Source organism: Cucumis melo, chromosome 6 (genome assembly GCF_025177605.1).
Source record: "Cucumis melo cultivar AY chromosome 6, USDA_Cmelo_AY_1.0, whole genome shotgun sequence".
NCBI lineage: Eukaryota > Viridiplantae > Streptophyta > Magnoliopsida > Cucurbitales > Cucurbitaceae > Cucumis > Cucumis melo.
In genome coordinates, this window is record NC_066862.1 from 29,646,012 (window position 1) to 29,669,201 (window position 23,190).

General features: G+C 30.0%; 3 protein-coding genes across 5 annotated transcripts; 1 reads left to right on the plus strand and 2 right to left on the minus strand.

Moving 5' to 3' along the window:
- The first annotated feature begins 8,712 nt into the window (after nucleotides 1–8,712).
- LOC127149957 (uncharacterized) lies at nucleotides 8,713–9,940 on the plus strand. The gene is made up of 2 exons (XM_051086481.1): nucleotides 8,713–9,005; nucleotides 9,653–9,940. Exons 1-2 carry the CDS (start codon nucleotides 8,772–8,774, stop codon nucleotides 9,803–9,805), a joined length of 387 nt encoding a protein of 128 aa, XP_050942438.1. The 5' UTR covers nucleotides 8,713–8,771; the 3' UTR covers nucleotides 9,806–9,940.
- Nucleotides 9,941–13,531: 3,591 nt separating this feature from the next.
- LOC103490895 (uncharacterized) lies at nucleotides 13,532–18,651 on the minus strand. Its single transcript, XM_008450641.3, has 5 exons — nucleotides 18,203–18,651; nucleotides 16,976–17,053; nucleotides 16,809–16,893; nucleotides 16,100–16,188; nucleotides 13,532–13,937 (listed from the first exon to the last, which is right to left on the minus strand). Exons 1-5 carry the CDS (start codon nucleotides 18,539–18,541, stop codon nucleotides 13,800–13,802), a joined length of 729 nt encoding a protein of 242 aa, XP_008448863.1. The 5' UTR covers nucleotides 18,542–18,651; the 3' UTR covers nucleotides 13,532–13,799.
- A 398-nt stretch (nucleotides 18,652–19,049) lies between these two features.
- On the minus strand, nucleotides 19,050–22,434 carry LOC103490896 (protein GAMETE CELL DEFECTIVE 1, mitochondrial). Of its 3 annotated transcripts, none has more exons than XM_051086482.1 (5): nucleotides 22,242–22,434; nucleotides 22,073–22,134; nucleotides 21,017–21,823; nucleotides 19,919–20,108; nucleotides 19,050–19,573 (listed from the first exon to the last, which is right to left on the minus strand). In XM_051086482.1, exons 3-5 carry the CDS (start codon nucleotides 21,757–21,759, stop codon nucleotides 19,355–19,357), a joined length of 1,152 nt encoding a protein of 383 aa, XP_050942439.1. In that variant the 5' UTR covers nucleotides 21,760–21,823; nucleotides 22,073–22,134; nucleotides 22,242–22,434; the 3' UTR covers nucleotides 19,050–19,354. The 3 variants fall into 3 exon arrangements, with proteins under 3 accessions (XP_050942439.1, XP_050942440.1, XP_016900637.1); XM_051086483.1 differs by having other exon boundaries at nucleotides 21,017–22,000; nucleotides 22,242–22,410; XM_017045148.2 differs by having other exon boundaries at nucleotides 22,073–22,424.
- Between the last annotated feature and the right edge of the window lie 756 nt (nucleotides 22,435–23,190).

Sequence of the window (23,190 nt, forward strand, 5' to 3'; positions counted from 1 at the left end):
TCAAATGTTGTTTGTGTGTGTGTGTGTGTATTCTCTCTTTAATAAATAAACTATGATTGGATTTGAACTTTATTGCTCTTATGAAATGGGTTAGGGTGATAGCGTTATTTTTAATGTTATGATAATTTCTACTTTGGGTGAGGAGAAAGATTTATTTTGTTTGGAAGGCTTTCGATATGGTATCCGTCTGGTTGATTAGTTTCAAAATATTATATTTTTATCTACAAATTTTTGTTAATGTTGGTTTCTCAATGACATTATTATTTTTAGTTAATTAATTCCAAACCTTAGTATTCATGTTTATTAATTGATTAACTTAAGATAATTGCAATTAATTTTTTTACTAACTTTATCGATCACCATCAAAGTTAATTAATTCAAAACTTCTCCTCAGTGTTATTTAAATTAATTAACAAAAAGTTCACATCCAACACTAAGTTGGATATGAGTGAAAAATTAGGGGTAGAATGTTAAGAATTTCACATTAAAAAGATGAAGAGACTTCGTCAAACTCCTTCATAAACGATCAATTTATTACTCATTTCATTATTAATTACACGTAGGTTTATACAATTCAAAGAAAATAGATATCATTAAATAATAAACTTAAATAAATACAGTCTCTAAACAAAGTAAGTTGAAGACATGGAAAAGATGAAGAGAGACCTTATAATCTTTAATTTAAACAATACGTATGTTAAGTAAACTCCTCGAACAGTCAATTGATGGTTGGGACTTGCGAAATATTGAAACGTAAGAAGTAAAGGAAAGTTACACCGATAAAAAATACTAAATAGTGTAAAAATGGTAACATTTTGAAACGGAAAAATTAGATGGATAAAGATATAGTAAGGTAGGTGTATTGTTTTTTGGATGAGTGGTAGGGCATGAGTGAATGAGACATGACAAGCATAAGAAATGATGTTCCAAATCTAGGCTGCAAATACACATCACCATTTTACTATTTGATTTTCATCCCAACAATCACAAATTTTGATCAGGAAAAAAAGAAAAGAAAAGAAAAGAAAAGAAAAAACATTCCATATTTGAGCCATATCCACAAACCATTATCCCTTTGAATTTGCTTTTTATCCGAGTCGATAAAATAATTTATAAAATTGTGATAGATGATAGTAAATAATGCACAATCTCGTTGGATAATCATTTCGTTTTCGTAGTTTTTTATCATAATAAGGTTGATTAACTTTTTTTTTATTATGGTATTTTTTTTCTTTTTGAATAAATAATTGAATTTCCGATCAAATTTCAAAAAAATTACATTAACTTTTTTTTTTTTTTCGTTTTTTCTAATTTGAAAAATGTAGATTAGATCTTGAAAATACTTTTGCAAAAATTAGATAAAATAAAATAAAGAAATCAAAAGTAAAAGTAAGATTTATAAGTTTTAAAAAAGTAAATATAACCTAAATAACTAATTAGTAAACGAGTTTTCTAAAAAGTGGGTGATACATTTAATACAAAAATTCATTTGAAATTTGATCGGTCGACATTTTCATATGTCCATGAGACTCTTCAGGTATCAACGTTTTCATTAGATTTTAGTAGTAATTTAAGTTTCTTTTAATAATTTTATATTTTGATTTTTTTTTAAAAAAAAATCATCAACCAAATATCAACATTTTACCGACATTTTCATAAAATTGCGACATCATTGTTCACTATAAAATAACATTATTGAGATAAAATATAAATAAGGAAAGTTAATTTAGGGTTTGTTGGAGGGTAAGGGTGATGTTTGGTTGTGTATGGGACAAAACTTGTTACCTAAAACTCCTATTGAGTGTATCAATATCAAAAATTTAGACAAGACAGCATTTTTTTACACCCAATTATACTTTTAAATGATAACAATGGTCTGCCTAAATTAAGCTACCATTATTGGAATCCAAATATTTCTTTGCTTATTTTATTTTATTTTACTTCCATTTTTTCATTTTTTTTGTTTATTTAATATTTCATCTTTGGATGTATATATATATATTTATACATATTGAAGTACTTCTTATTTTCTTGTCAATTTGTCTCATCAAAGTTTTTCTATGGCATTATCCAAGTATACACTATAATATATGTTTGTTTGAGAAAAATTCTTTCATATTCCTTCTTATGTAAATACAAATTTAGAAACAATTCTATCTATCTATATATATCTATATATATATATATGTAGAAGATGGGTTTTTCTTTTTCTTTTTGAAAAGGAAAATGAATTCACCAAACTAAATCAAATCAACATCATATTTGTATGTTTGAAAAAACAAAATATCATACTTGTACAATTATGCATCATAGTAAAATAGGAGAAAAAAAAATGTAAATCAATATAGGTCCAAACAAAATTTACCTTAGTGGTCAACCTTTTTTCCTAGACTTTCAATTTTATGAAATTGAACTTTAATAATAATTAAATTAATTAATCAACTCAATATCTAATTAAAATAAGAGTAATTTAACTCACTTTGATTGGTTTATAATTAGATGATCTTAGGTTCAAATCTTTCTCTCGATGTTGTATAGAAAAAAAAATGAATACAAATTTAAGTCATACAAATGCTTAAGTTAATTAAATCAATAAGTTAAAAATAATTTTTATATTTTCATACTAAAATGTCTACACTCAACAAAAGAAAGAAAGAATCAAAACGACTAGAAGAACCGATACTCGTGAAAACTAAAAATAAAATGAAAAGGCATAGATAATCTTAATTTCAACATGTGTTATTTGATAAACTTGATAAACACACATTGATAAATCAAAAGTTAAAAACTTTTTGAAAAGTATCGAGGGATTATTAAACAAAAGAAAAATGGTAGATGATTCAAAACAAAATGATTTAAGTTTCAAAAAGGAAAAACAACAAATGATTAGAAAATGGAAAAAAGTTGTCATCATTGATTAACTCCTTTGAAAGTTTGAACAAAAATGCCACAAAATAAAATAAAATAAAATAAAACCAATATTCAAGTAGACTAGAAGTTTGTAATTATTGTGGGTTATTGGGCCTCTAATATAAGGCCCAAGCCTGCAAAATTGAACATGCCAAAGCCCAGATAAAAGGGCCCATTGCTCTCAACCTACCATTATTAGAAAGTAAATTTTTTATACATATTTTTAAATATTTTCCAACAATTTTTTTTCATTTAAAATAATTTTTCTATATAAAAATAAGTTACTAAAAAATAGACATATGGCTTGACAACATGTGTCGTGTCACTTAGATCACGCCTAGCTATCACATTGGGTCAAATAGGGCATTACAATGAAATTCTCATTTTAGCTTAAATTATATAACGTACAAATTCTAACCTGCTAGTTTTCGTTAGTGTTTTACATGTCATTAAATAATATATACATAGTTTTATTTTAGAGATTTTATACCATATAATTGATTTTTTTTAGCGGACAAACAATTAGAATAAGAATGTAGTACGCGAGTGGATGAACATGACACTTTTGATACGTAAACGACGTTTCATTTTTTTTCAATTTATCTAATGCAACGAGTTAGTTGGAAAAATAAATTAGATTTTAAAAGAAATTGAGAAAAAGGGTAGATTTGAAATTCATGTCTTTCTACTGAGCTTAATTTTTCTAAATGGACATCAACTCAACTACCATTACTCAGTGACGTCTGGATGGCAGATATTGCTTTGTGGATATAGATATCAAATTTCTGGTATTTGAATATCTGAATTTTAAGTATTTGGGATAACTAATATTCGTATTTGAATATATATGATGATAACTAATATCTGAAGAGTTAAATGAATATGTTTGATATACCAAATTGTATATAAAAACGAAAATTAGATAATTATTTAATAAAATAGAAGAGAATAGGTAACATGGCCATGATTAAATATAATTATTTAATAAATTGAAATATTAATAAATGAATATTTTTATATTAAATATTACTTTAATTATTTTTTTTTATTTTAATTATTTTATTTAATAATAAATAAAAAAATTAATTAAAGTATTAATAAATAATAACCAAATCTTATATTAAATAGTTAAGATTACATAAAATATCAATAATAAATGTATTAATTGAAATTGATTGAGTCTAAATAATATATTTACAATTAATAATAAATAAAACTAATATTAATAATAAATTGATGTTAATTTATTAGTTAACCAAACTTCATTCATTTCTAGGTATAATGATCTAATAGGTCTCGGTATTAAAAAAAAATTATATGCCAAGTGGGCTTTAATAATAATATTATGGGTTTTAAAAATTTGAAGTCTCTACGATAAATAAAGATATTTAATGTCTCTATGAAATCTTATGACAATATGTAGTTAATTAATTATGCACACACAAAATTTTCTGGCATCTAAATATAGGATTGGAAACCAAGTTTTTAGAAAAGGGTTATAATAGTTTTCACTATAGTTAAAAGATCACGTTTTTCCAAATTTAATCTTCATAGTACATAGTTAATTGTGGGCTAAAGTCAACTATAATAAAAAAGACCCAAACTATAGGAGATTCCAACATTGAATGTGTCGTAATAGCTCATTTCACCCAACTCAACTTAGAGGTTCAAACAACAATTTCAATAGAATTTAGAGATAGTTACAACCATACTCAAAGTATTTCCAGATGTAACACAATCATAGTCATAGGTATAGTCATAGCCTATAAGTAATATATAGAGTAAATTTCATAACCATTTCTACTAGGATGTCAAAACTATATATATATAAATGTATAATTTAGAAAAAATGTTACAAATACACAAATTTTAATGACATGAAATTTATATTGTAGTATAAAAAGAAAAGAAAGAAGCCTCTCATTGGTGCATCTATCTTGTGGGGACAACAATGTTGTAAGCAAATTGACTGACCAAAAAAACCAGAAGACAAAACATAGACAAGAAGAAACCCTAATAAGCCCCCAAAAGCCAACACGAAGTCCTACGTGGCAAGGCGGGATAGGCCAAAGGCACATGGAAATAATGACACGTGGCAAGCAGGGTCAATGGGGGGCTGGAAAGAGTTGGAGGGCTTCATGTCCCTAATTTAAGGGTACAAAGTTACTATTAGGCCATGCTTCTTTGTTCAACTCTCCCATTTCCCTTTTTTTCTTTTCTTTTTTTTCTCTTCCTCCCATTATTATTTTCCCTCTCAAACTATCTTCCAAAAAGCTCATTAAATTTTGGACCTTTTGAAGAAATATATACAACAAATTTCATTATTGCCTTTTTTTTCTTCTTATGAATCTATATACTACAATTAATTACAACTAATTATATATATATATAATCAATGCAACCATTTGTAATTAAGGAGAGTAGATAGGTATCAATTTATTATTAAGGTGTGGCAAGTTCTTTGTTTATGCTTTGGTTTTCATTAATCATTTAAGTCATTATTTTCTAAACTTTTATATATATATATATATATATATATATATTTTAATCATTGTAATATTTATACTTAATTACATCCCTAAATTTTGAATGAATAATAATGGAAATACTCAATTATTTGTTTTGCTTGTTCATAATACTTTCTAAAATAGCTAGTCATGAATTTGTGTGATTGTGTAAGATTTCAATTTTTTCTTAAAAAATAAATGTCAAAACGAATATAACTCATTCGACATAAGAGTCTATTAATAATCGGATCGAGTTTTGTGGTTTGAATTTCTCTACCCAAATATACTAAAAAATTAAACAAAAGAAGAAAAAAAATATACAAAAATTGAACCTATATTTCTCTGACTTGTTTGTATGTATGTTGAACTAGGTTCATTTTAGCGAATAATATCAGTTAGAAGATAAAAAAATTTAATAAGTGAATGCAAGAAGGCATGCTATCATGTCAATTGTCAATCATTTATTTAATTAAAAGAACAAAAATGTGTGAATTGCAATTAAACGCGAAGAAATATGTGTGGTGGGTAAGTTGACTCTCACATTTATATTCTTTTTTTCTTAAAAAAACCAAGCTCTCTTGTTTCGAATAACATAGAGAAGTGAGGATTTAAAATAACATATGAACTGTTTATGCATGCTATTATGTTAATATTATCAATTATTCATTGTTATAGACTTCGTTATTGTAACGTTCCAGGTCTAGGATTTAGAATTCGAATTCTCTATATTCCCCTACATCCTCTGCGACCTAATAATATCATCCTTACTATCTTAAAGGATTATTAGAGTGAAAGTTTTTTCCACAAACCAGACGAGTCATTTTAGCATACTTTATCTTCACTCATATGCATCCTAGAAAAATTTCTAAGACGCCATCTAACATAGAATTGCTCTGAACTAAGCACGCTTAACTTCGAAGCTCCTATAATCGAGCCACCGAAAAGGAAGGTGTACCTTGTTGATATAGGTAGTAACTTTTAGTTCTTCTAAGTCTTTCTTAACCTTATTTTCATGTTCTCAAGATCCTTCTCATTCAGATGTGATACCGGTTCATTATTGTCTCCCTCCTAAACTCGAGGCGTTACACTCATTGTCACTAATTGTGTTATTATACTTGTATCCGTTATTTGAGCTAACGTAATTGTAAATTTTTATTTAGAGAATGGTTATGGATAGAAAAGAAAAACTATTTAAAAAAAACTTAAATGAATATAGAGAGTTTTTTTTTTCAAAACCAAGGGAATATATATATACACATACATATACATATAAACTACGATTAGTGTTAGAAGTCTTAAGAGGAACCGTAGAGAAGTCTTAATTATTGATGTCTTTATTGAGAGAAGTGTCTCAATACATTGTTACACTATAAGAGGAGACTTTTGAAAGTCAAACAAAGTTTCAAAATGTTATTTTAAATTAGATTTTTCTTTTTAAAGAGAAATAGATTTGTTTTATGGATTATATATATAAATGTTATTTTGAATATTAGACTAGTCAAATCGTTTGAATTAAATTTATTATAAATTATATGATAGGAGGTTATGGCTTAATATTTCACAAAGTATTTTTAATTATGTTCTAGTAATATAAACAACTATATGGACCATTTTTTTTTATAAGAGTAACAAAATTCAGAAAAAGGGTTGTTGCCTACCATTGCATGTTGATAAATAAATCCAAATTGGTGCATTCTCTATTACAAAGCAAACAAAACCATAGACCATCTATTTCTTCACTATATATATGATAAGGAAAAAGCCCTTTGAGATTATATTTACAGTCTTGTGCGAGACGTACGAGTACAAAGCTTACATAAAATATCGTTTTTTAGAGATCGATCATCGATCTTTGCTCTATTAATCAATTATTCAATATCAACTATTATTGTTCGACATTTCAATCGTTTGTATTTTTTGGTTTGTTTGAAATGAAAGGGAACTATCTATCGTATCTTTAAAAACATCATTAACGATGGTTTTGAAGATTTTTGAAAGACGACATTTCTTGTCTTTGGACATTAATCTGTGGCTTTTAAACTTGTCTGCTTCTTTCTAATCCTTTGTGGTATGTTTCTCAAGTACTGGTCTTTCAACGAAGTATCTATTTTCTTTATTTTGTAACCTATTTACGTAGTTTTTTATTGAATGAATTAAATGCTATGCCTTGATCTTCTCACATTCATCTTCATGCTCTCTTAAAAAACTCGACTTTATAATAGTCAATAGGTGATTTTGAACCGACTTAATCAGTTGTTGTTGTATAGTCGTTAGGTTTTTCGCCTCGTAAGTTATGTTAGCAAATATTTTTGTCTACACACGATATTTGACCATAAACTAAAATAAACGTTGGAAGAAATCAAATTTTAAAAAATTTCTTAAAACCACACAACTTTTTGCCCACATATATATTTTTTTCGGTAACGATGATGTGCCCACACAATACACAACTTTTTACCCACGTACATATTTTCGTCGGCAAAAACGAATATGTGTCCATGCAATGAAACTACGTCGACATATCATATTTTTGCCCACATTTTTTTTATGTTGCCCAAAAGAGTTGTCGACAGAAACCAAAATTCTTGTAGTGAGAGTTTGTATGTTTTTCTTAAGAGATAGGTTGAATGACGATTTAACTTGAATATGTCCTACATTCGAACTCCTCATGTATTGTCATTTCTTTATCAAACAATATTGATTTCCACTTGTTGAACTTTCGATAGATTTTAAATATTAACACATTAAATTTACTTTTTAACATATCAACTTTGGAATTGATCATGAACTGTTTAACAACTTTGAATCAAACTAAATTGCAAAGTTAGTATTCTGAGAAATCCAGATGAGCCTATTTAACTAAAAAGTGTGAACAAAAGAAACCTAAAATAAGGAGGAAAAAATCAAACAAAACAAAACAAAGAATTGTTTGTTTGTTTGTTTGTTTTTTCATTCTTAATTGATTGGTTATGAACTATATACCCTCTTTTCAATTAACATGTAATTAAATTATTTCCTTTGTGAAATTTCATAAACTTCCATTCATAGGTTTAACTATAAACATATTTCTCTCCTCTCTCTCTCTCTCCGTAAGTTCCATTGTTTAAAAAAAGTTAGATATTGAGGAGACAAAGAAGAGCCCACCATATATTTGAGAGTTAGTTTTGAAGGTTCATAGCCCAAACAACTCCATGTTCTCTATAACAAACATTTTTCCATCCTCATTTAATGCTCTCTCTCTTTTTCTATCACTTCCCTCTTCCATTACATATACTTCCCTATAACCCTAATTCCATCTCTCATTATTCCAAACAAAACCTTCTTCTCTTTCACTTTCTCTCTTTCTCCTTTCTCATGGCTATGCCTTGTTTCTTTCTCACTCTTTTATTCTTCTTATCTACGTTGCATGCGTGTGACGCTAGTCGTCTTCGATTCTTCCAGAGCTCGAATTTTGTTTCCAGGATTGAACCGCATTCGATCTCTCAAGGGATTTGGACAGATCATGATCAGGAGAGAAGTTTTTACAAAAACAACAGTGACAAGGTTCTTCCTCATAAGGAGATTATTGTTGGGATTGAAATGTTAAAGGTATACTACATATATATATATATATATATATATATATATATATATATATATATACTTCATCTCCCATCTTGTGCTTTCTAAAGATGAGCTTGTAATTTAGTTCATAATTACTAGCTAGCTATATGAGAGGGGGAGGGGGAGTTTTCAGATATGTAGACATTTTCATTAACATGTCTACATCTTGATAAAACTCAATATCAAAATATATATGAAGTGATAAAAATATACTTTCCCTCTAAATAATGCAATAAACATGTCAACCAAAGTATATATATATATATGCATACATTATCTTATTTAAAAATTCAATCAAATGGTTTTTGGTCGAAATATAATGTTTATCGATATCAAATATATTTGTTTTCAAAGAAACCAACATATAATATCTTTTTATCATTATTTCTATTTACATTTGTACAAACTTGGAAATCTCATAATTTTTATCGACATCAACATTTAGTTCTCGAGTCAAGACAATAATTATGGTGGATATAGACACCATTTAATTTCTTTGGTACAAAATAATAATATCATTAATATAGACAAAGGCATATGAATGGTAAATTGCATGAAAAAAGGGAATGGATTATTTGGAAATATAGAGAGTGTGTGATTAATGAATTAACTTTGGTATTTTAATTTCTCAGGGAATGAAGAAGGATGGAAGCAGATTGGTAATGGAACTTCCAATGAAAGAAAAAGTGATGAATTCTAAGGAAAATGAAGTTGGAGAAGACATGGTAGTGATGGATTATGCACAACCCCATAGAAAGCCTCCTATTCACAATGAAAGACCCTAGATATATATATACATATATGTAATGTAATAGTTCTCAAATTTGCCATCAATATCTAAATATGTTTCAAAAATTAAAGTCTTTTTTTTATATATATATTTTGGAATAAAGAAAAAAGAATTAGAGTATAAAAAACTATGTGAGGATTTATCTTTGATTTAAAATATATATATATATATATATATATATATATATATATATATGCGCAAACGTATTCAAGGGTTTTTGCTATTTATAAAATTTGAGTGAAGAAGAAAAGAGTTGTATGAGTTGAAAAGAATAGTGAAATTTCAAAGATGTGAGAATTTGTGCATTTTATTCCATGTTTTTGAAGCTGAGGGAGAATGCTTTAGCGGGAGTGATGAGGGTGCTAAGGGGATTTCCGCCTAGTGGAGATGCCCGGGTGCACCCGACTGACCCTATGTATATTTAAAAAGAAAAAACAACAAAAATGCTTTATTTTATTGAGATATCTTAGTAGACCTATTGACTCCAAAACGTATTTCTTAATAGAGAAATTCAAATTTTTGATCTTTTTAACGGATGGTATTTATATCTTTCAATAAATTGATTTTTTTTTTTTGAGTTCAACAATACACGAGAGATGAGACAGTTCATTAATGTTTGACCTTTGGTTAAAATTATGAGCAACTAAAGTCTCTTTTACACTTTTTTACATAGGTTTAGATTTTGTACAAGAAGTTTAGGGTTTGATAAATAGCTATGACAATTTATTGTGAGACTAAATTAGTTAGACATAATGTTCATATAATTAACTTGGTATATATACACATCGTGAACTTTTCATCTAGTCACCCAACTTTAGTACTATTTTTGCATAAGCACGCATCGTTGTTAACACCGGTTTAGATTTGATTTTACATAAAAGTTGAATATATTGTTTTATATTAAATCCGTTGGTTAACAAAGTTTGAAGTAAAAATTTATTTCCCCTAAACATCGAAGATTGTATAAATTAAAATTTTATGATAATAATTGTATAATTAGTTAAAAATTCAAAAGTTTTATTAATATGATAATCAAGTTAGATTTTTTGTTATGTGTAATAAAAGTTCTCTAAATGCATATAGTAATGTAATATAATATTAGTGCTTAGCTCAAAGAGACATTCACCCATAAAATTTATGGCTCCAACTTTTCTATTCTAGATTTTTTTTACGTATCAAAATCAAATGGATATTATTGGCATTTCACTAATATGAGTGATTTTCACATTCTCATTAATTATCTCAATTTTTCTTGATTTATTTTTAGAAAAAAAAAACTTATCATAAATTTTTATCTACTCAAGTAGGGTTTGTGGAGAAAAAAAATTTTATTTGATGATTTTAAAATGGATTTTAAAAGAATCAAGTAAAATTAATTACAAGTTTCAAGGTCCTAAAACTTATTCTCTTTCCAAAAATTTAGCGTTTAAATTAAAATAATCATTATATGGAGATTTTAATTGATATAACTCTAAAAGTTCGGATATTTTAGATAAAATTATTCAAGATTATCAATATATATATAACTATTATATCTAAAATTTTCATATTCCCTTATAACCACTAAATACAAGTCATTCAGATACCTTTACACTCCTCTAGCTTAGATGACTTATATTAAATGCATGGCTTGCCATATGCATAATAATACACTTAGTATTTCCCTAAAGTGTCGATCTAAATTGATTACTAAACACAAAGTGTTTAAATGAAAGACAAAGCGTAGAAAGTCAATCCAAATACCAAACATACCCTAAATCAATTGACTTATGCAACTTGAGTTTTCCTAGACCAAGTTTTGTATTTATTAATTTATTCACACCCATTTATTTTTTTAGATGTAGTCTCTAAACTTTCAACAATTATATCAAATTTGAACCTATTCTTAAAAAGGTATTCCATGACTAAAGTCTCTAGTGGATGACAAAGTGATCAATAAAACCCAAACATGACAAGTAATTTTATGAATAATGGGAGATGAACTCTCCATGATATCCAATTTTGTTATAATGATGTGGGGTCAAAACCTAACATTTTGGTTGCACGAATTTGACTAAGTTCTAAACATTATTATTTTCATTTAGAAAAACAAAGGGAAGATTAGGACTACAACTACAACTCGTACGTGTTTATTTAATTAGATCAGTATATGAACCGATAATGTGTATTGAATATCACTTCTTTTAAAACACAACTACAAATAATAACATTAATTTTACAATACTTCACACTAGAACTAGAACGAAAAATATGTAAGATAATGTAGCTAGTAAAAAATTAACTTTTTCAAACATGTTTATATTGTTATAATTTTTTCAAGCATAATAATAGTAATAATGAATATATATATATATATACATATGGGCAAGTTGATGAGAGAACAAATACAACTATATTTTGATGGGCATAATATTTAATGGGGTGTGTTTTTGTTTATTTTCTAAAATATTCTGTTTATAAAGTGCTTATAGTAATAAATGATTTTTGTAATAGAAAGAAGGGGACATTTAAATGGATGAATGACAAGGATGTGCTATGTGCAAATTGTGGTTTGTTTCTCTTTTTGGTCTCTTTTAATATTTAAATCAAAAGAGAAAGGTAGTTGGCTCTATGTTATTTTAATTTCCATTTCTCCTCTCACTTGGGGATTTGTTATACATAATTGTCTTCTCTTTTCTTCTTTTTTTTCTCCTTGATGATTAAGAGTTTCTTGACCACTGATTTTCATAAAGCGTAACACTAAATTTGTTTGTTTTTAAGTACAACAATTGCGGAGGTGGAAGGAAAGAATTAAACTTTAAGACGAAAATTACGTGAAACACTGCTAAATCAAGTTTTGTTCTTCCTTGACCTCTATTATTTTGTCCAATTAAAAATTTCAATATCATACTAAAACTTGAAAAGAAGCATAGATGCTAACTTGAAACTAGACTCCCTTTACAACACTTGTATGAAAATGAATAGTGACAAATTAATTTCCCAATTCTTAAAATCAAACAAGAGTAAATATTTTAAATGATAAAACTGCTAAAAATATTTACAAAAATATAATAAAATGTCACTACCTACTAGTGCTAGTAATATACACCAATGTGTATTACTGATACTATTAGTCTATCACACGTCTATCAATAATACACAAATGACATTTTACTATATTTATAAATAAATCAGTTCATTTTGCTATATCTGAAAACAACCCATCAAACAACTCAAATTTATCAAAAAAATACGGAAATCAATCCAAAAAAGAAAAGAGTTCAATATTCACTCTCTACAAACATTTTCAATATGAGTCCCATTTTGCTAATCAAGAGAAAAGAAGCAAGCAAATTAGTTTAAATCTTCCTTATTTTATATATTCCATACAAAGAGAATTGAATCTGAATATCCAAATCCTATACCTCAAAATCATTAACTAAAAAAGAAAAAATGCACACGATATAATTGATTGAAAATAAAATTTCACTTTCAAAAAAGAGTTGAGAAATCAAAAAACAAACCTTAGTCTTTGCCAAAAAGCAGCAAAGTTAAGGAGCAGGGCTCATAAATGTTCACAAAAAGCCACCGGCAATTGCATTGATATGACCACTGCTTGTTCTTGCTTCTACGTACATGAATTCCAATGTTGTTCCATTTTGAACAACAAATTCTGCATATGTTTGCTACTAACTTTTCATCACTCACATATCATAATCACCACAAAATTGAAAGTGGTCCATTAATCAAAATCATTAATGTTCATTTAATGGTTAGATTGTAACAAGTTAAATAGCTGAATCCCATTTCCAAGGAATCATGAAAAAATTTTCTTTTCTTTTCTTTCTGTTTTTGGTTTCATCCTCATTTGGAACATACAAAACAATTGATACTCAGAAGTAGAAAGAATTTAAATAGGATGAAATACTGAAAACCTGGATCCTTGTAGTAGTATTAGTCTGTTGTGTTTGATTTGTTGTTGAGCTTGAACAGGGTGAAAATGGTTCCTCCTAGCTACACTTAATAATGAAGGGTTTGACAAAGTTTATGAATTCCGATGTCCTGATTCCCAACTTCAGGTCGATTTCTCCACCGCCCAACCAAAAGTAATCAGGATTTAGTTTCACAATCGCTTCATCCAAAATCACCTGAAAGGAGCATGTAACTAATCAATAAAAGCACGATCAAGATCACGATTAAACATACAAATATAGTCAATGACGCATCAGAAAGTATACTTTTATATTTATATTCGTAGATTGATTTTCCATGACTTTTAGTCAATAAAGCCCCCATATACTTTAGTATTAGATCATAATCTAAAAAATCTAACACTTGCTGCCGAACGAACCAGCTTTTAGTTCTAATTTCCGATTGAGACATTTTTCAGTGAAGGCAGACTGGCAGAGAATCATTGGTCTATGCAAAAGCAATAATGGACCACAACATATTGCCCAACAGAAAATGTTGACAGCGATGTCAATTGAAACACTGGTCCAACACAGTAGCTGGAGGCTGGGCAACAATCAGATGGCAATGAATCAAGAAAGATCTAGGGTATAACAATGTTAGTGGAAATTCCATTTCCAGGAAGCTTGGACAACAGAGCCCAAATATGTTAAGTATTTGATTTATTAACTATTTGATATCTGCTATTTCTGAGTTTGTTTCTTATCTTAATTAGTTGTATGAAAGCCTTACCTGAAAAATGGTAGATTTATACCTAGTCTGTAATATATGCCGAGAGTGGAATGTTGAAAAGACATACCGGGATTCCATGCCAGTTTACTTGTATTGGCTAAAGGACAACTGACGTTGCATTCTTTTTCATGAGTTCTTTAATAGCCATAGAGTAGTGAGAGGTGATCTTTTGGAATAATCAATCATTTTAGTACCGTTTCTCCAAGTTGTGAGGCCTTTTCTGTGTTTTGATATACACATACTATGTGAATAGCCATCAAGAAAAAAAATGAACTTGGATGATTAAAGGATCAGTTGACATCCACGAGACCAAAGGAAACATTTTACCTATTTCTGATTCGTACAATTGACCTTGCTTCATCTCCTACATTCTCATGGGTGAGGTAATTGGGAGACATTTATGAACCATGTAATAAGACTTCGAAATATTGGTTGAAAGATAATAAAGTAATTATAACTTGAAACTATTAATTAAGTAATTCGAAGTACTTGGATACACACCTCTTAAGCATACTCAAGACAATTATACAAAGGCTACCTCCCCACGACCCTTCTATTTATGACGAACAGTTTCTACTCTCTAACAATTCTTAGCACACTGCCGTACTTACTGCTTTATTGGCCCTAGGTCCAAACCATTAAGTATTGAACCTTTTTAGGAAATCAAACTTGAAGTAAGAAAGCTATGAGTTGATAATGTCCAAAGATGAGAAAGCTGGACTCTAGTTTCAGTGGGGATGGCGTCTCCGCCATTGAAGATGTTTCATAAACCAAGTCATGGTCAAAAGGAATATTTCCAGCAATAATCTCTCACTTTGTTTGGCTATATTCCTATTACCAAAAAATAAAAAAAGTTTACCTTGGGAGTTTGAAGTTGAACCTGCTGCTCTTGGTTGGCCCAAAGTCCATCTGTTAGTTTCTTTTATTTTTTTGTCTAAGTTGGGTCTCCTTTCCATTCTCCTCTTAGTGATGACACTTTAATCATTCTCCTTTTCCCATTCTTTAGATTTTATAACTTACCTCAGTTAGTTACAACATTCTCCTGATAAACGGTAGATTTTATACCTACTTTGTTACAGATGTTCACGATGAAATTAAAGAACACAGAAGGTATGATAGAATTTAATATAGGTTAGCCTTCCATCCTATTTAAAGTAGAGAAGTAGAACAAACACAAATTTACATGGAAACCTTAGTACAGGGAGAAAAACCACGAGGCTGATATTTCTTATTATTTTCTTAAGATAATAAAGGTATAAAGGGAAAAATATTTATAGGCAACACAAGCCTAATTAAAATAATAAAAGATTAATGCAAAGTAAATCTTAACTACCCTTGAGCTTTCAACATGATCCAAGCCCACTATTTCTAACACATCCAACAAGAATAGACAACAAGAACCGTACAAAAAAATTTAGCCATCGTCACTTTTGCAAAAGGAAAAAAAAAACATTACCATGCAAAATGACGGACATATTTGAGAGGTTAAAGGATCTTTCAAGCACATATGTAAGAAGAATAAATTAAAAACTTAAAAATGGTCATACGGGTTGCTCGAGCTAGAATAATTTTGATAAATTAAGTCAAGATCAGATACTGAGGTGCTTACTGGAATATCCGTTTTCATGCCAATGCATGTCACTCCATTATGCTCATATCCAGTTAATTTCACAGACGTCTCCTCTGGAGCAAGTCTCACTGTGTAAATTAGAAACCATGATAGCTGTCTATGTTAAATAGACAAATGGAAACAAAAACATTTACAGCTACTGTAGCATCTGAAACATCAGTGCGTCCCCTTTGCTTTTCTAATATGGTTTGTTTAGTGATTTTCATTTTATTTTTCATTTTCATTTTTATTAAAGCCAACAACAACTATGGTACTTCAATAATTTTGTTCTCACTTTTAGTAGCCATTTTGGTTGGTTTGGTCATGGTTTTGCATGGCCTCCCCATGTTCTTCCATATATCTAGATCAAAGCATGAACAAACTAATGGTTCTTGGATTGCATAATCTCCTCAGTTAACTAAATCAAAGCATTCATGTGAATATAGTAACTGTCAAACCCCCAATAGTCAATACGCACTTTCGAAGGGGTAGAAATAGGAATTCACCTGACCTACCTAATGTAGCTCATGTGAGTTAGGGTTTGCATTGCGTTTTCTATTTAGGGGAGTTAGTGTGTCAGAAGTCTTTATGCTGAATGTTTGTATTTTGGAAATAAGGAGTCTCTGTCCTTGCTAAGGTGAGATTACAGGCTTGCAGTAGCACATTTAATATCATTTAGGAATCTAAAACGGGATATTAGAAAACTTACAGTTGAATTTCTTTTTTGCTATCTTGCCATCATTGAGTGAATACAGGAAGCTTTTAACAGCTTCAGCATTAAATTTGGCAGTATACTGCATTCAGAAATGTTATATTTTAAAAGATAATCAGATCTTTAGACCACGCTGTTTGCATAAAACGGAAATTAAGTCATACCTGAACAACAACAATATAGTATTTTGAATTGTTGCGATCACTGCAATCAACCACATGGGATGGGGCTTGAGTATTTACCTGACAGAAAAAACAGAAGTACAGCAAATGCCAGTCATTTTTGAGCATCTACAAAAACTGGCCAAGGAAAGAAAGATCATAGATATGATATATAATATATTTTACAGTAGCACACAATAGATGCTGAGTTCTTGTCAACTAAATTTTGAACTATAAATGGCTGACTCGAAGTACACAGTATTTGACAACGAAATTTGTCTATCATCTTCAAACTGACAGTCATACACCTAACAATTGTCAAGCATGTGTCAATAAATCAGCAGCAATATGTACCCTTTTGACTAAACTTATATCAATCATCAAGTATAAACAGCACATTTGCAAAAGTAATAAAAATATGAAAAGGGCCTTTCCTTCCCATCTCTTCTCTCTTTCAAATACTGTTGGGCAAATTTACTTAATTAGAAGTAAAATCATTGGACTTCCTAGCCAAGAATTATATGGAAGGTGAAAATAATTATACATTATAAGATTTAATTTGTTGCTAAAAACAATTCATTAAAAGATAGAGAAATTGAAAAAATTCGGGAAACTCACTCTCAAATTAGCACTAATTAAGAAAAGTTATAAAAAATCTTAAGAGTGTCTGAACTAAAAACTACTATATACGAAAGCACCTTGAAAACCATACAAATCTAGTTCAATCCCATCTAAAATTCTCCTACTAACTTTTCAACAAATATCCCTTGATGGTATTGCCACAAAATCCCGATTTTGCTACAAAAAGGATAGTTTCAAGCAATCTAGCATAAAATGTGTAAGAAATTTTTGGGAGCATATATACTCACAAGTCACAAACTAATGAATTATCATTGTCTTATCAAATAAAATGTAAAAAGAAAAAGAAAAAAGAAAACCCCACGATTAAGGACTTAAATACACAAATGCTTTGTTCAATACATTTCTAACTACCACAAAATCCCTATCCCTTTCCAACAGAAAAAAATACAATTCAGTAAGAGAGACATTCAACAACCATGGTAATTCCATCGGAAGCATTTCCAGAAAGTACTCTACGGTCTACGCAATACCCACTACTTCAAATCCAAATAAAGAAAATACGATATGAAAAGGGCCAAATGCAATCAACATACGCTCTCAAAATCATAAATTGCAAAAAAAAGAACGAATCCGATTCCAAAAACGCACCAGAACGATGCTCTTGCAGAGATGGTCGATAGAGGCAGCATCAAGAACGTCCCGTCGCGCTTCGAGGGCCCAATCGTAGTAATCGGAAGGCACCCTTTTGAAGGAAAAGTCGTTGACAGCGTTGGTTCTAAGAATGGCAGAGAGTCGAGCCACGGTGTCGTCATCAGCGCCATCAGAGGGAACAGAGGAAGGAGGAGAGTCAAGATTTGGAAGGTATTTGAGCTCGAGGTTTGAAATTCGATGAAGGATTAGGGTCTGCCGGTGTTCGAGCTTGGCTAGTGCTTCCATGGAGTTCTGCTCCGCCATTGCTTCACTCTCACTTCCCATTTTGCTCCTCATTCAGCTGAATGCCAATTTTCTTTTCTTAATTGCAAATTTGGTCCTTGTAAATTTTCATATTTGTGTTCAACAACCCCTTTCAAATTTCGACTTCTATTGGTTCAATTTTAAATTTTGTTACATTTTGTATATTTTCTAAATCAACATTTTCTTTGGGGAATTAAAATTAGACATAAAAATGAATATATCTTTTGTGGAATTAAAATTACCATAACCTCTTGTCTTCACTCATATCACGACCACAGAATAAAAATGTTTAATAAGTCTTTGAATTTCAATTTTAGATTCACATGTTATACACATCCTTAAACTTTGAACTTTAGAAGTATATCTTAAATTTTCATTCATGTCCATTAATTCTTAACCTATTGTGTTTCTTTAACATCAAGTGCATAACCCAGACAAACCGGTAGTTGTAATCATAATTAAAAAAAGATTAAGCTTTCAAACTTAAATTCAAAATTTAATTTAAAACTACACGTTCTTAAATAGAACAAATGGCCTCTAATAAAGCAATAAAAAGAAAGTTTCAACTTTCAACTATATATCAATATGTTTCTCCAACCTTTTTATCCTCAGGCTACATTATTCAAAAAATCTGTTATGCAGATATTGAACTATCAGGGAAAACTACAACATCAATGCAAGAAAGTTCAAACAAAAACAGGTCAGTCACAAAAAGAGAAAATCCTACTTCAGATGATGCCAAACAAGAAAATTGCGAAATCATCCTGGTGGATCTATCCAGTTTTTTTCAAACTATTTATATCATGAAATACACAAACGAAATGACCGGCAACTGCTCAAAACTTATCATGGAAGGATTTTACGTCGATGGCGGGGTGTTTCTCGCCTCACGTACATCTTCTCCATTTCGTTCAATGGCCGGCTTGAACCATCGGGCAAGCTGACAAACTTCCATCCACCACCACTTCCCCGTTTTCCTCGAGGTCCCATTTTCTCTACTGTGAATTTCCACCCATCTGCAGCACGACGCCTACTATATTTGTGGCAGAAGACCTCTCCTGCAACCTGCATTACAAAGAAAACATATTGTTATGTTATTGATGATGTTATTGTTATGTGCAAATAGAAAATCGGGTCTGTTTGTATTTGTACACCTAAACCATTATATCATTAGAGACATCATATCTACAATTCCCTTTGATAAATATCCATCATCATCATTAACTATGTAAAGGCTCGATCCTGTCTTTAGCCTATTAAAACATTGTTCATTAATATCAATTTCACATTTCAGAATCATCCAAGTCCAATGAAGTAAGAGTTGTTTGGTAAATAGCTTCAAGAAGATTCTATTTCATTACTCAGCCATTTCATATCCAAATAGTGTAGCATGAGTACAACAGAACTTACTTTCTTTTTGTTGAAATTTAACCTCTCGACAAATTCTTTATAAAGCATTTCGTCTTCTTTTTGGGAAATCTCATAATGGACTTCATCCAAATCTCTGGTTGTACCATCCCAACCTTCGGGCATAACCTTGAAATCAGGTTTGTAAGGAAGGGAAGCCACGTGGAATTCTCGGTCATGGGATTTAAAGAATCTGCAAGAAACAATGCCAATGGTAACCAAAATAAGATGACAATTGTGAACAAGATAATAAATCTATTAACCGGCTATAAGGGAGACAAGACTTAAGAGGTCGATGCCAATGGTAAACAAGTTCACACATGTCAACTTAAAAATCTTTTGTGTGGTAACAACAAAATTTTATGCACGTCCACTTTTAGATATTTTACCTTCCAAGCTAATCACAACAGGAGCATTAATTAATATAACGAAATAATCTTAGACAGTGAATTGTCTGCTAAAAAAAAACTTTCAAACATTGAACTTCACCTTAGAAGATTTAATATTAATAGTGGTGGGCGGGGTTCAAGAAAAAAAAACGATTAAAAGTTATAATTCAAAGACAAAGTAATTAACATATTATAAACGTGTACCTCATGGAGAATTAAAATATTAGCCAGAACTAATGTATTTGATTCAATCAACAGTATCTTTTATAGTTTTATGAAGAAAAAGACTACTGTGTGGTGGTAAATTATTATTAAACGATTACAAATCTCACATCATAATTATTCAAAAACTCATTTGAAAGTTAGACAAGGAAACATGTGCTTTCATAAAACATCTTACATATGAATAAAAATAAACATTAAGAAACCGTAAACATAAAAAACCAAACAGGTGTTCAGGTACCAATCACATATATGTTCGTCGTTTGCTTTCCTTGAAATCTTAAATCAAGATATTATAGAATAGAAGTCCTAAGAACACAGTGGTTTTATTTTTCCTAAAAGGATGATTGTCTATCCAAAGACAGAATTATAAAGGGATAAATCATTTTTAAGATACTATGGTGATATCAATCTAAAATTTTATAAAAAAGAATTATAAGACTACTTATTAGTGCCATTGTTCAAGAGAAGGTAGGAATTTGTAACATACTCAGGGAAATCATCGAGTAAAAGCTCAATAGAATCATCCAAGGGATGGCCCAATTTTTTCTCCTCTTCCTCTTCAAGCTCTTTCAGCCAAAGAATGGCATGAACCCTTTGCCTCATAATCCTGTAATCTTTAGCAAGCTTCTCGATGGTATATACCTCAGGGTTCTCCTTGTGCAAGCGATACATCTCGGCCTTCTCTGAGTCTTTGAGATAAGATCCTCTAGCACCAGGCTCTTTTACTTGTTTCAAAAGAATGCTCATCTCCCTCATCCTTTCACCCCACTTTTCCACATAGACTTTGCTTTTCCGGTTTTCCGCCTCTAGTTCCCTTACTGTGTCTTCATACTCTTGCAACCCAGAAACTATTGAAGACTGGGGTGATTCCGAAAAACCCCCTCCACTAGCCTTGCGGCCAACAGCCTCCCCATCAAAATGCTCTTTGGTCAATCCAGTGGACCAAGAGGAAACAGAATCCCAGCCTAAATCATCCGATGTCGGGCCAGGAAACGGTTCACTCACACTTTTATCCCATTCATTCTTAGTATCACCTCCACCAAATCCACCAGATTTCGCAGAGAACTCTCTCAAAGTGGTTAACCAAGCTCCTTGAACATGCTTCAATGTTGAAACTGAATCAACAAGTAAATTACATCCTACATTTTGTTTTAGAAGTCTTGAAGTATTTGTACTTTTTCCAAGAGAAGTGGAACTGAGACGGTAAATTAAATTATGCAGATTTTGCATGGTCAAATCACAAACCCTCTCTGAAAGTGCCACAACAACAACTCTATCCCTTACAACCCAGAACCTGAAGGCAAAATGAAGTTGAAATCACTCTAATTGATGCCATTTTTAAAACGAAGTAAACTACAAGTGAGCTTTCTTTTCTTTTTCGTTTGTTTCTTCTAACATGTGATGCAATCTTAGTTTTGAACATTGGCAGAAGAAGAAATCAACCAGAGAAAACAAAAGAATTCGTCGATTCCTGTTCGTGAGTCAATAGTATAAATCAACCAACCAAAATAAAAGAAAAATGATAAAAAGAAAATATAAAAACCTTGAGGTGGATCTGAAAAGCCGGCTACGGCGTAGGTTAGGGAAGAACCCCTGTTTCTGATTCTGAGAAAGAAAAGGAAAAAAAGAAAACAACAACAACAACAGAGATAAGTAAGTGATTGCTTGGAGAAGCGAAAGAGTGTGAGAGGAAAGGGAGCGGCGGCAAGTACGTCGGAAGAAGCTGAGAGTGCGTCGGGGAGGCGGCGAAGAGTAAGCTCCAAGCTGGAAATGGGAGGGAGGGGGGGCAGTGAATGCGAAGAAGGGTTTCGGAAAAGAGAAGAAAGCTGAGTTGAATACAAAGAAAATGGTGAAGGAAAAATATAAAAGAGAAATGTTTTTTTAATATGTTGATTTCAATATCAAAGTTTCGTTTCAATTTCATACAAATTTAGATGAAAATATGATATATCCAATTCTTTGGAATTTGTTTGTAGACTATACAAACAAAATATTTTTAGAAAGTAAAAAAAAAAAAAAGAAAACTATTTAGAAGAAAAAAGAAAGAAAATATATTAATTTATTGAATTTTTTTCAAACTCGTTTACAGTATTTACAAAATATAACAAAATTCATAAAAAGTTTTATATTTCATTCAAAACTTTTACTATATTTTTTAAGTAGGTTCTTTTTTTCTATTCATAACAATACTCTTTTAATTTTTTTTATTTATTTATAACAATTCCTCCTTGAAATAGTTTTGGTTTTTAAACTAATTATTCTTATGTTATTTATATTATATTTACATTTTCACGTCCGAAATTTTTATAAATATAACAAAATACCAAATTATTTATTGTTCGTGTAAACAAATGTGATGAAGTTAGTTATTTTTTAAATATTTTATATTTGTCTTTCCATCTTTCTTTTTCCTCCTCACTGCGATTTCTCCCCTCGTCTTTCTCCTCTTTTTTTCCGCTGCTATTTCTTTCCATGTCTTTCTTTTTTTTTCTCTTCTTTTTTTTTTCTCTTCTTTTTTACGTCGTTTAAATTTGGTACCAAATCTAAACGACCGTATATAAAAAATAGCAAAATCTAAAAGATGGTATAAAGAATCTTGAAAAAAATCATTTAGATTGGAGTAGCAAAATGTAAATGATCGTGTAAAAAAAATAAATCAAA